The 14,146-nt window shown below is 37.7% G+C and overlaps 1 protein-coding gene across 1 annotated transcript in view; it reads right to left on the bottom strand.

Moving 5' to 3' along the window:
• Positions 1 to 9,228: 9,228 nt before the first annotated feature.
• Positions 9,229 to 14,146, bottom strand: part of c1qtnf7 (C1q and TNF related 7) — a 63,110-nt gene continuing 58,192 nt past the window's right edge. The window contains exons 2-3 of the mRNA XM_065282560.2: positions 10,795 to 11,036; positions 9,229 to 10,340 (exon numbers count right to left, since the gene is read on the bottom strand). Coding sequence (XP_065138632.2) covers positions 9,712 to 10,340; positions 10,795 to 11,029 — 864 coding nt within the window. The 5' untranslated portion in view covers positions 11,030 to 11,036 and the 3' untranslated portion in view covers positions 9,229 to 9,711. The remainder of the gene's footprint in view (positions 10,341 to 10,794; positions 11,037 to 14,146) is intronic.

Consider the following 14,146-nt stretch of genomic DNA (forward strand, 5'->3'; position numbering starts at 1 on the left):
TACAACCAAGCGTGCCGCACAAGCCCTGAAAAGTGAAGCCAAAACGTCTCGATCGCCCCCCCAGTGACTGGTCCCAGTATAGGTCATAAACCCCGCCTCCCCATGTTATTTAATGGGACTTAAGACCAAGTAAAAAAATTAATTACACTTCAATTATCTTTTTTCCGAAGCTGGTTTCTGTCATTTACTGTAGTTTTTATCACGCTGATATAAATTCAAATGTTTGTTTTTAAAATAAGTTTGTTATTAGTTAGTTATTTAATGATATAAAAACGGTGGTGTCACGTCATGATTGACAGCTGTAATATCGTGTGATATGCGCATTCTGACGAGGGCAGGGTTTTGATTTCGCGGCTGTACTTCCTGCTCACAACTGCGCATGACTGGTCCCGAAATCGCTACTGCTGCCCTGTCCCAAATGGCACACTCCGGACTTGTGGTCCTCCTCAGAGTCCACACTTTGATGACATTACGTAGTTAGGGTTGCCAACTTTCTGAAATGGAAATAAGTAACAGAAAGCGTGTTGGCCCCCTATTCGGGGGGGGGGGGGGGGGTATGCCTGGGTTCGATGACATGGCCCCACGGAACAGAATTTTGAAAAAAATAACTCCTGAAATGAAGACTTCTGGTGAAAATAGTGGATACTAATTGATACATTTAGATAAATATATTTCATACAACTTCTTAGGCCTAAATATTTATAGAATAGCAAAGTATCCCAGGTGAAAAATTATTCTATGAAAAATATGCTAAGTATATTTTCTACAATTTATACTATTTTCGTCAAATCCAAGTATAGTTAAGTGTTTCAATTATGTATTAACTTCAACTTAACATCTATTTGACTACACTTCAAGTTTAAATAGTATACTAAAATGGTACAACTTTTTTAAAACTTCAAGTGCACTAAAACACTACTGAAAATCAAGATTCTTGAGCAATTAAGCGCACACTTATAGTACAATTGCATTGCATTGCCATTCTAATGGAAATACACTTAAAAAGGCATTGCAGCACAAATTATAGTTGTGTTTAAGTACATTTTGTGCATACACTAAAAGTTTACTTTTAAAAAGTACATATTAAATACTCTTTAAACGAAGCACAACAAGTAGAAGCATACTTCTTTTATACTTTGTACTTCAATCATATTTCTAATACACTAAAATATAATATAGAGGGGGAACACTGGGGAGATATATGTGGAATGTTAGGCTAAACCTGTACTATCTCTTTTAATATAATCACTTACTTATCAACTATATTTGAGTTTTAAAAATCCACATAATTACATACAAGCCTCTGGAGATGTCTGACGGACAAGGAACCTTGACATTGCTCCCTGTGCCCGCAGCCTCGCTCCTCTTGTGATTATCTCCTGATGTGTGCTGCTTAATATCATCACACACTCCGCCGTGACAAACAGAAAAAAACGCGACGGCATATGGTACAATTGGCCTTGTATTCATTGTCCCTCGCGCATTCCAGCCAAGGGTATTTATTTCCCATTCAATTCTATATTTTTGTGCTTGTTTCTTTTTCGCCGGCTGCTCGGATGCAGTCATTTTTACATTTCCCGCTGTTGTCACTTGTCGTCATCGTTGTTATGATACGTGACTGAAATGACCAATTAAAAGGGCATTCCCAGATGATGCTGCAAGATGTTAAAAACGCTACGCTGATCATAGACAAACAGGGGGAGAAATTAGCGCACCGTCAGGGTTTTCTTATGCAAATGGCACGGTCTTCGTTCATCGTCTGACATATTAGAAGCTGTGTCTGTCATGTATTTTCACTGAATTGATTTTCAAAAAATACGGAACACAGTGCGTTCCGTATCAGTCCAATACGGAACAAGAATTTTATGTGTCAAATACGGGACGATTCCGTATTATACGGAACGGTTGGCAACCCTACACGTAGTCCAGACTTTAGGGACCCTTGATGCGAGTCCACGTGGGTGCACCGGAGTCGTATTTTGGGACAGACTCGAGCATCACACCGGAAATAGTTAGAGAAGTTGCCCGTCAGTGTGAACTCCTCCCTTCCGTCGTCTGATTGGTCTGATTGCCCTTTCGCAAGGACTTCTGGGTTGGTAAAGTGCGCGAAGCTTGCTGCAGTGCGGGCTTCGCTGAAGACCGCATCAAGGGGGGAAAGGAGGCGCTGATGAGCACACTTCAAAGCGTAAAAATGACAGATGGGACACTCTACGGACTCGTAGACTAAGCGAGAACGCGCAATTTAAGGCCACTAGACCGAAAGTCCACATGAAGTGCGCCATTTGGGACAGGGCCTGCGCAGAGTGCAGACTCAAGACCCAAGATGTCAGCGCCATATCGGGACGCTGGCGGCTTCACTTTTCAACAATGGAAGAGAGCGAACATGCGTCGTCCATCTTTTTTTACAGTCTATGGTTACAACAATTACAGATAAAATAGTCCTTAGGTTGCTTTTTTTGATTTAGCTTCAGAAAATACGACAATACAGCATGTATAATTAAAATCATATATATATATACACACAATAAGTGCCATATTAAAAATGTATATATAACATTAAATTATTAATAGCAATATTACACACTAACTATATTTTAATTTCATAGTCCATTTCCTTAAAGAGCCCCTATTACATTTGCTAAAAACAACTTTATTTTGTGTAATACAGTGTGTTTGGGTGGTTTATTGTTCAAAAAACACATAATTTTTCACATACATTACATTATTGGTGCTCTCTATGCCCTGCTTCCCTAAAATCCTTTGATTTTGTACAATGCTTAGCATTCTGAAAAGCGCTGTGTCCTCTGATTGGCCAGCTAACCAGTAGCCTACATTGTGATTGGTCTGAATACCTCTGACGTCAGCTTTTAATGTGACGCTCCTTAACGTATTTTGAAGATTAGCTCTCAATGCAATACTGACAGGAGTTAATATCAACTTTACTACCTTATCAATATGAGCCGAATCTGATCCAGAAAATGCAGATGACCAAGCTGATCGATTAACTTTACCAGCGCGGCTTGAGCAGGACATAAAATTGGTAAGGTAATGAATGATATTAAAACATTAAAGGGCACATTATCTGATTCATGTTCATTTCCTTTGGTGTGCAAGTGTGTATAGTACATGGCTCTCCTGATTTTGCCAAGTGGTTGATGTCCTCAGGGCAACATTATGTTGACCCTGGGACAACATTTCAATCAACCAATCAGATTTCAGAAATAAGTTTACAGTTTTTTAAGTTTAAGCTTACAACCAGGATTAGCTGTTTCTAGACCATTGTTTTCACTTATCATGTCCCATTGATTTTAGGGTTTGGTTATGGTTAGGGTAGGGGTTTGGTTTGGTTGGGTTTAGGTTTTATTTAGAAAAATTTTGTCCTTGGGTCAACACAATATGTTGCCCTAAGGACATCAACCACTTGGCAAAATCAATTTGAGCTATAGTACATGTTAACAATATGCAAAAGGTAAATCCCAAAGTAAACGACGGTCATTATCATAATTCCCGCTTATGAAATACAGCCTGTTAGTAGTCTATGTTTTCATATTTAAAGAATTTACTACTGACTAAACCACGGTTTAAACACTAAGAGAGAGAGAGAGAGAGAGAGAGAGAGAGAGAGAGAGAGAGAGAGAGTTTAAGAAGCAGGTGAGAAAGTGTACAGCTACTGAGGTTAAAATTGTTATAGTGGCAAAATAGTAGAAGTTTACCAGAGTAAATGAAAATTTCTGCTAGATGAAAAGAAATCTATTTAAAGGTTCTATTTTATTATGTTAAACAATAAAAGGGAAAATGTAATAAATAAAAAAATTGGAGTATTAGAGACCACATTTACTTTTTTTGTCATTGTTGAGGTACTTTGATCTGACATTAGAGCAGATTAATTCTGTGTGGAAACATTCATTCAAGTACTTTTCTATACTGTAACAAAATAGGCTTCAAGATTAGTGATGTTCATTCCAAATTCCTAAACTACCTTTCTTAAGTAACTTCATAGTTACTGGATTATAGCAAACATAGTTTGCCTATTTTTGGATAAGAGAAGTTAAAGTGTCATTGTCAAAATTTGTTATCTTACAGCTTCAAAATGATAATACAGACAACACTTAAATTAAAAGATTTATAAAGCTGCCACAAATGGAGAAAAATATCCTCAGGGGACCATGCCTAGGAATGTCTACAATGTCTGTGAAATTATAGGAAGTTCATAAGAATGTGCAATTCTTGAACATTTCTTAAGAAGTTCTCAAATATTTACTTAACTCTTTCCTCGCCAGCATTTTTTTTTTTTTAAGTTACCAGCCAGTGGCAGCATTTTTTATGAATTTCACAAAAATGTAATGCCAACAGACCCTCTGCTTCCAAACAAACAAAAAACCCTTATATGAGAAATAGCAGAGCGTGCTACACTGGTCTTCTTTGTAACAAACATCTTTGGACGTTAAGAGGCAATAATATACTAAATATACAAAAAATCCAAGGCACTCGAGTGAGAAAAATATTAAAAAGCCTTTAATACACTGGGCTACATACAAAATTAAAAGGTAGATCTACGCGTTTCGGCTTACGCCGTGTATCCTGATGAAGGCGTAAGCCGAAACGCGTAGATCTACCTTTTAATTTTGTATGTAGCCCAGTGTATTAAAGGCTTTTTAATATTTTTCTCACTCGAGTGCCTTGGATTTTTTGTATATTTAACAAAAAACCCTGTTTCATCCTACCTTAATTTGTTCTCTTTTTATAACCTTTCAAATATATGTAGGTTTCTTTAAAAATACCAAATTTGAGTAAAAGCTGAGATAATTTTGTGAAGGACTTTTAATAAAGATCAGACGCTCGATCTCCCATGCACATGAGTCCTCACGAACAGAGACGGACACGGAGGGTGAAGCGTGCCCGGGCTTTCGGAGCCCTCAACTCACATGACAGAACGATTGCCGGATAGACTCACGCTCAGAGCGTCTTTGAGGAGAGCTGTAGTAATAATGTATTATGAAGGAAGTAATGTTAGCTAATATTATTACTTAACACTTATGTGCTTCATGACATATTACTGAAGTAAGCCATCAAACTTTAATATTATATGAGTATGAAATTCCTCATTAAACTAATCTTTTTGAAGTAAATTGCCATTTCTGACTAGACAATACATGTCATATTTAAAACAATCAAATTGACTTATAAAATATCTTACATTTTGAGATTTGAGGTTATCATACTTTGAGCGAATTTAAATTCTTCAGAAGTTGTTTTTTCTTAAGGACATTCTTAAAAGAACTTTGTTAATAAGCTTTTTTTAAATACAAAATATTTTTTTCTTAAGCTTGAATTTAAGAAATAAAAGACAGTTAAGAATTTTCTTCTTAAGAAGGTTTTGTGAAACCAGCCCCTGAATCCTGGATAATTTCCTTATTCTGCATCATAATGTTGTTATTGCTGTTCAGATGGTTCTAATCAGACTTTAAAGAGGGTGTTTTCAGTTTGTTGAACTTTGGCTTTCATATGTTCCCAAATGCAAAACACTGCACCGCTGCATTATTCACCAAAGGATGTAATATATTTTGTATTGATAATTAGGGCAAACTGCAAAGTAAAACATTTTACTGTTCTGTCTGATCAAATCCTCTCTGTCTGGACAAAACATTTTTCCACTATAGTTTTTATTGAGTCTGTGACATGGAGGGCATCTACACAACAAAATCATGCACACATAAGTTAAGAATTATAGGATATTCTGGTAAAATCCTCTTTACTTAAAATTTCAGGTTTTCTCCTACTATAAACAATTGAAAAAAATAAGCCCATATATATAAATAGTATATATTTTACACACAGGTTTGCAATTGTCTCACAGCTGCAGAGAATTTGTTTTGGCCGAAGTCTCAGAATGGTCCAGATGGTTGAGATGTTTTCTCTTACAGCGCAGTAAGTCTTCATTGCAGATATAAACCAAATTTAATACAGGATGTGACTCAATCAACAAAACAAAACCAACAGAGGTTCAAACATTTGGCTTCATCAGACACATGAATGCAGATCTAGAGGACAGCAAATGTTTAACAATGAGCTAACATGGATGGATTCAGAGTTGTTGGTAAACTATACTGCTAGTGTGCACAATTATTAGGCAAGTTGTATTTTTAAAGTTTTTGTTGTTATTGTACAACTACAGAGCTCTTGGTCAATCCAAAATGTTAACAAACCCGTGAACCTGAACATTTAAGTAGTAAAAGAGAAGTTTTGGCTTTCTTAAGAGAATATATGTACACCGTTATTTAGGCAACTATTAGTGTGCATAATTATTATGCAACTACATGAAAATAAAGATTTTCCCATCTTACTTGTTTATTTTCAAATGTTAAAGTGAGAATAATAAACAAACTCAAAATTTACAAATAAACATTTCTGAAATGTAAAAAACCCAGGTGACCAATATAGCCACCCTTCTTTTCAATTACAATCACAAGCCTTCCATTGACGGATTCAGTCAGTTTCTTGATCTGGTCAGAATAAACATTTTGTGCAGCCGCAACCACAGCCTCCCAGACATTGTTCAGAGAGCTGTACTGTTTATCTTCACTGTAAATGTCCTGCTTAAGAAGGGCCCAAAAGTTCTCAATAGGGTTTAAGTCAGGTGAAGAAGGGGGCCATGTCATTAGTTTTTTACCTTTAAGGCCTTTACTGGCCAGCCACGCAGTGGAGTACTTTGATGCATGTGAGCGTTGTCTTGCATAAAAATCAAAGTCTTCTTGAAAGATGCAGACTTTTTTCTTTACCACTGCTTGAAGAAAGTGTCTTCTAAAAACTGGCAGTAGGTCTGAGAGTTGATTTGAGTCCATTTTCAACCCCAAAAGGTCCAACTAGCTCATGTTTAATAATACCTGCCCATACCAATACTCCACCTCCACCTTGCTAAGTGGAGCTCTGTGTCCGTTAGTGATCCAACCACGGACCAATCCATCTGGTACATCAAAAGATCTCATCAGTCCACAAAGCCTTTGAAAAATCTGTCTTCATATATTTCTTGGCACATTCTTGACATTTCAACTCATGCGTCTTGTGTGTTGGTCATGTTGCGTCTTTTCTTCTCGACACATTTCTTGTGACCCTGTTGAATATTTGCAACAAACATGTGATGGTTCTGTGATCACGCCCCAAAATCAAAAATTAGATATTTCAAGAGTGCTGCATCTCTCTGAAAGACTTTATAAAATGTTTGACTTTTCAAAGTCATTTTTCCAGGGGACAAGAATCTGCCTAATAATTATGCACACCTTGATGTAGGGTGTTGATCTCGTTAGGCCCCACCCTCCCTCGTTACGCAAAATACACATCACCCGATATGCATTAAATCCAATAAGCATTGGTAGAGTTTAAATTATGGATAAAATTATGATATGGTCAAAATAATCCAAAATGTGTTTAATTAACATGATTGGTTTCTTTTGCATCTAATATGTAAATATTGTTATTCCACTATCCTCTGGAATACTTGATTGTGATTGGTCAATGACAGAAATCAACATCCAACAATGTTTTATGTCTCATATGGCTGTACAATTTTTCTTTTCACATAATACTAATTCAAATAAGTGGAAGCACTTTACAACAAGGTCAACTGACATGTTTCTGTCTGTTTATCTGTCTATAACTAAATTTAAAAAAAATTATATTTCATTTTCTGACCAAAAAAACTAGTCTAAAGTCAGTGGCGAGTTGCGCGTTGTTCATTATGCTATTTTAAGGGTGCATGCTTGACCATAATGTATAGCGTGCACAACGCTTACACACTTTGCTTATCTAATCTACACAGATGCAACAGTTATTTTTGCAAATCATAAATTGTTACAATAAAAATATTAACACATGAGATAAGGGAAATCATTGTGGTGAGCATTGTGGTGATAGTTTTTATTTATTGTGTGGCTGCGTTAAAAACTTCTCATGCAAATAACGATTAAAATATTTTCATAAGTTTGTTGTGTGGCTGTATTACGTTTATTTTATGTAAAAAATAATTAAAATGTTTTCATAAGAAACCTTAATGTATATGAACTTGATTTGTAAGAGTACTTTGGGGTTGGACTGCTTGCGTTTCTTGGCTTACAGCGGTGAGGGTGGACGCAGGATGTCTTCTGCTGGCGTCAGGTCCTCTGTAGGGGCAGATCCATCTCCCTTTACACGGCGTGCCCGATTTGTGCTGGCAAGCTTGGGATTCCCCCGTCTCCTGACATCATTGTAGCACTTGTGGTGCAACGTCCTGGGGATGCCAGCTGATGAGACAATTCTGGCTATTTCCTCCCACGCCTGTTTAACCGACGCTGATTTGGGCGGGTTTCTCCCATCCCCATACAAAACAACTTCTCTGTCTTTGACTGCTCTTACAAGAACGTGGGTCTCCTCGGCTGTGAACCGCTCCTGTCGTGCGCCTGGTAAATCCGTCATAATAATAGCAACCCGCCATGGAACTTGCGCACTTGCGTATAAAGGGAATGTTGGATGACGTTCTGATTGGTTTATTTGACGTTATGCCCAAACCACACCTATGAATAATGAACCTACTTCAGACCAACCCCTTACTGATTTGTGCATGGCGCAAGAGTTATTTCTGCCGCCGGGAAAATAGCAACAGCGCCCCATCAAAACTAGCCCAAAAATAAACTTAGGCCAAACTCCCAGACTCAGAATATGCTACTTCCATACCTAAAATACATATTTTACATTCACTTCTATATATTACAGACAGTTTATTCATAAAAATCACTGTATGGAAGTAATTATAAACACAGTCTGATTTCAAAAATAAAATCATTAAGCCAGGAAAGACAGCAGATGAACAAAATCATTCCACCCTAAACACGCAGACAAAACTCAACCCACAACAAAAGTAGCTTAATTCTTTAGGAAACTGCAGACTTTGCAACTATAGTAGTAACCATTTGTGGAGGGGCATATTCGATACCACTTGTAAAACCATGGTTTTACCACAAAAACCATGGCTAAACTATGGTTACCAGGGCGATATTTTACATATAGTCACATTGTTGGCAAATAAGTCACAATATACAGTATACCTGACCTAGGGAGCTGATTGAGACACATGGATAGTTTTGTCCATGTTGCCCCGTCACCATAGCTGTGGTAACATGTGTCTTGTGACCTGTCTCTTTCAACTCCAGTGTTTTCTTTGTCCCATGCTTCAATCTGTTTCTATTCAATGCCTGCTAGGATTTATTTCTTTATTATTTATTTACATATATACATGTATTTGGATCTTGCCGCCACTCTACATTACACTCATATGGATAGGTTATAAATTAAAAACCACAAATTTGCATAAAGCCTTTTATGGCAAATTGTAACGAATGTGCGGTTTACGTTGCACATTTTATACAGTAGACAACCTTGAATGTCTCTCTTGTAGAAAGACACTGTCATTAATTGCTATGCTCCTCTTGCTTCTTCAACAGACATTTTTCATTGAAGCTGTCACATTGTAGAAATGCAACTAAACATTTCATCGGTGAGTTAGCAAATTTTGCTATGCAAAAATAAATATTTTACAATCCCTGAAGTTTGTCTCAGATGAGGCAAAAACATGGCAGAAAACATGCAGTATGCACCTGATTTAAGACGTCAAATTGGTCTTTGGCGTTGTTGAAGATAATAAAACATACAGGGTCTTTTTAACTGATGACTTAATTCCTTTTATTTGTAGTCTTCCGCCAATGTATCCATATAGTTTGTATCAGGATAAATCAAAAACCCAGAGAAGAGGCTGTCCGTCCAACTGGGGTCGGCAAACAGGCCATTCTGGTCCCTGTAGAAAATTTCCAGCCAAATCTCATCTTCTGGGTTCAAAAACATCACTGTAGAGCCAGACGCCACATCATGGTTGCCCGTGTTGGCATCAAAAGTCTTGATTCTGTACTCTCCATTTTGGACCAGCCCGATGGCCAGGTGCTTGTTGGCAAGAGTAATGTCATAAGAAAAGTAGTAGATTCCTGGGTAAGCGCAGATAAATTTTCCCGTTTCTGGGTTGTAGTGTCCACCTTCATTAAAGAGAACTTTGTTGAACTTGATGGGTGTTTTTTCAGTGGGATAGCTATTGGTGATGCCTACAGAGAATGCGGATTTGGGAACCAAACTTCCACATTTGCAGACACCCGGTGTTCCTGGAGGGCCACGTTGACCCTTGTCACCTTTCTCTCCAGGATGTCCTAGTGGACCAAGAGGCCCCAAATCTCCAGGATCACCCTCAGGACCACGTTTCCCAGTAATACCTCTCTCTCCACGCTCCCCAAGCTTTCCAGTTGGCCCAACTCTACCTTTGATTCCTGAAACATATGGATGCTAGAGAATTAGATTTGCTTATTATTATTATTTACTTTTTTTGTTTACAAGGATTGCCTCATAAAACCAACATATTCAGACTTTCAGGACATGTACTGAAGGAATGATTTAAGTAGGGTTGTAAAAGTTAATGCAATAATGCATATCTCCTGTAATGCAGATAATAGGACAAGAAATCTGTCATTCAGTTCTAAAATTATTCATTCCACATGTTTCTACCTGCTCATATAAGGCAATGGCCACTCCCAGAATGTATGTAAAGCCAGCAAATCTGATTATCACTGGTGAACTCATCTCTAACTGAGGATAACATTGCCCAAACTGCAAATCGATTATGTAGACAATTAAAACTGCAAACACAGTGTAATTATAAATCTTGCAAACCATCTTGGACAGTTTCTCCTGAGAAACCAAGTTTATTGTAGATTATTCCTATACCTGGATCTCCTTTAACTCCCTTTTCCCCTTTCCGTCCATCCCTCCCATCTCTTCCTGGGATTCCAACATGGCCATCTTCTCCACTGGGTCCTGGGGGCCCTGGTTTTCCCGCTGGTCCTGGTAATCCTGGAATGCTACAGATAAATTGAAGATTTGGAGATCCTTTGGAACGAGCCTCCAGCAGTTGACCAATGATGCACTGAGAGAGACAGACTATGCCCACAATTGGCCACATCTTTCACCTATCACAAAAACAGACAAAACCCTGTTTTGTACTTGTCTTGTAGATGTCGTACACCTGTTGTGAAATTAAACATGAATATCAAATTTGAGCACATTTAAAAGAGATGTGTGGAATTTTTGTGACCCTGCCATTGCTAAAAATACCTTTCATGCAGTGTGCCATGTGGTTGTAAGTGAATGTAAACAGTCTGCAAAAGCTGCAAAGCTAATGATTGTTACATTCCTGTTCAGTGTTGGGGAAAGTTACTTTTAAAAGTAATGCATTACAATATTAAGTTACTCCCCCAAAAAGTTACTAATTGCGTTACTTAGTTACTTTTCATGGAAAGTAACGCTTAAGTTACTTTTAAGTTACTTTTGTGTTACTTTTTCTTACTTGGCTGAGGCTTGATCTTTTTCAGGCCTTGCAGACGTTTTTTATGATCTCATAAATGTAAAGCTCTGGCCTGCCATCTCCGTTTCTGACTCAAACTGTTCCCACTCAGGCATAATTCTATGTAAATATGTTCAGTTTAATTCAGTACATTATTTTATTTTTAAATTGAATTAATTAAACTGAAAAGTAACTTCCATTACTTTTTTAAAAAAGTAACTCAAATATTAATGTGTATATTTATAAAGTAATGCGTTACTTTACTCGTTACTTCAGAAAAGTAATATTATTACGTAATGCAAGTTACTTGTAATGCGTTACCCCCAACACTGTTCCTGTTCTGTTTCCTGGTTTGTTTCCCATTGTTTCCCCTGTTATTACAGTGCATTGAAAATGCGCTGTACTGTTCTTACTGGGCTTTTTATTATTAGTGGTGCTTGCATTTATGCAAAGCATCACTATTATTATTGCTCAGGGATATTATTATGTTGGCTTTGAAAAAGCCAACATATTGTTATTGCTTTTAAACTTATTATGTTGGCTTGAAAAAGCCAACATATTGTTATTGCTTTTAAACTTATTATGTTGGCTTGAAAAAGCCAACATATTGTTATTGCTTTTAAACTTATTATGTTGGCTTGAAAAAGCCAACATATTGTTATTGCTTTTAAACTTATTATGTTGGCTTTGAAAAAGCCAATATATTGTTATTGCTATTAAACTTATTATTATTATGTTGGCTTTGAAAAAGCCAATATATTGTTATTGCTATTAAACTTATTATTATTATGTTGGCTTTGAAAAAGCCAATATATTGTTATTGCTATTAAACTTATTAGTGGTGCTTGCATTTATGCAAAGCATCACTATTACTATCTTGCATACTTATTATTATTATTATTATTATTATTATTATTCTTTTTCTGGACACTTTTTCGGCGCGTAACTCGTCCCGCACGGTTTAACGTAGTCCCATGAAAGAGGGCTCAAATCGACCGGATTATTGAGGAGAGGTGTGCTATGACTTTTATAAGCGATCGGGTGCAGGATTTCTGAAAGGGGGGCGAAAAACCACCCGAAAAATCCCATTGACTTAACATTGCGCCCAACTTTGACGAGTCATAGCTCCTCTCAAGGATTTTGTTGAAACATGTGGGTTACAACTTTTGAAGAGGGTGGTAGGCTCTGTAAAAACATGGATCACAGTGGGGTGTAAGTTGTACCCCTGGGGTGTAAGAGGTGCCCAAAAATGCCCAATGAAAAGTCAATGGGGCAAAATCCCATAGACTTACCATTGCAAAAATTTTGACGGGTTATAGGTACGAGTGAGGATTCCTTAGAAACATGTGGGTTACTAAATTTGAAGAGGGTGGTAGACTCTGTAAGAACATGGATCACAATGGGGTGTAAGTTGTACCCCTGGGGTGTAAGAGGCCCCCAAAATTTCCCATTGACTTATAATGGGGCAGGGAACACGCCCATATAAGGGAATAAAACCGTTCCAGATGGGATATCTTTGCTTTACAGTGTCGTAGAGATAAGTGGGTGGGCTCATTTTACTCGGGCATCCAATCAGTCTCTCAGGATCATCCCAGAGCTATTAAGCCACGCCCCTAGCAACAATTTTGGGCACCCTAGCAACATCTCCCATAGAGTGCCATTATAAAATGCCCAGATGGATATCTTTGCACCACAGTGTCATAGAGACATAGGGGTGGGCTCATTTTACTCAAGCATCCAATCAGTCTCTCAGGATCCTTAAAGACTTACTAAGCCACGCCCCTAGCAACCACTTTTGAGCACCCTAGCAACATAAAATTCAAACAGTTATATCTCGGCATCAGAACATCGTAGAGACACGGGGGTTGGACCGTTTTACTTGTGACTAGGCGTGTAACAATTGGGCACATCATTGGCCACTCCCAAGCCACGCCCCTAGCAACCAAATTTGAGCACCCTAGCAACTGAATAAACAAAGCCTTATATCTCCGCATCAGAACATCGTAGAGACACGGGGGTTGGACCGTTTTATTCGTGACTCGAAGGGTAATCACTAGTTAATGCCAAGAGGTGTTAAGCCACGCCCCTAGCAACCAAATATGAACACCCTAGCAACGGAATAAACAAAGCCTTATATCTCTGGATCCGAACATTATAGAGACATGGGGGTTGGGTGTTTGGGTCATGTTAGCTTCATGCTAGCTTCATGCTAGGTCATACTAGCTTCATGCTAGTTTCATGCTAGCTTTATGCTAATTTCATAATATATCTTGCTAACTTCATGCTAAATAATGTTAGCATCATGCTAGCTTGATGCTTATTTATGTTAGCATCATGCTAGCTTCATGCTAATTTATGTTAGCATCATGCTAGCTTCATGCTAATTCATGTTAACATAATGCTAGCTTCATGCTTCTTCATTTTAGCATTGTGCTAGCTTCATGCTAATTCATGTTAACATCGTGCTAGCTTCATGCTAATTCATGTTAGCATCGTGCTAGCTTCATGCTAATTCATGTTAGCATCGTGCTAGCTTCATGCTAATTCATGTTAACATCATGCTAGCTTTATGCTAATTCATGTTAGCTTCATGCTAGCTTTATGTTAATTCATGTTAGCATCATGCTAACTTCATGCTAATTCATGTTAGCTTCATGCTAATTCATGTTAGCATAATGGTAGCTTTATGCTAATTCATGCTAGCTTCATGCTAATTCATGTTAACATCATGCTAGC

The sequence above is a fragment of the Paramisgurnus dabryanus genome, chromosome 21 (genome assembly GCF_030506205.2).
Source record: "Paramisgurnus dabryanus chromosome 21, PD_genome_1.1, whole genome shotgun sequence".
NCBI lineage: Eukaryota > Metazoa > Chordata > Actinopteri > Cypriniformes > Cobitidae > Paramisgurnus > Paramisgurnus dabryanus.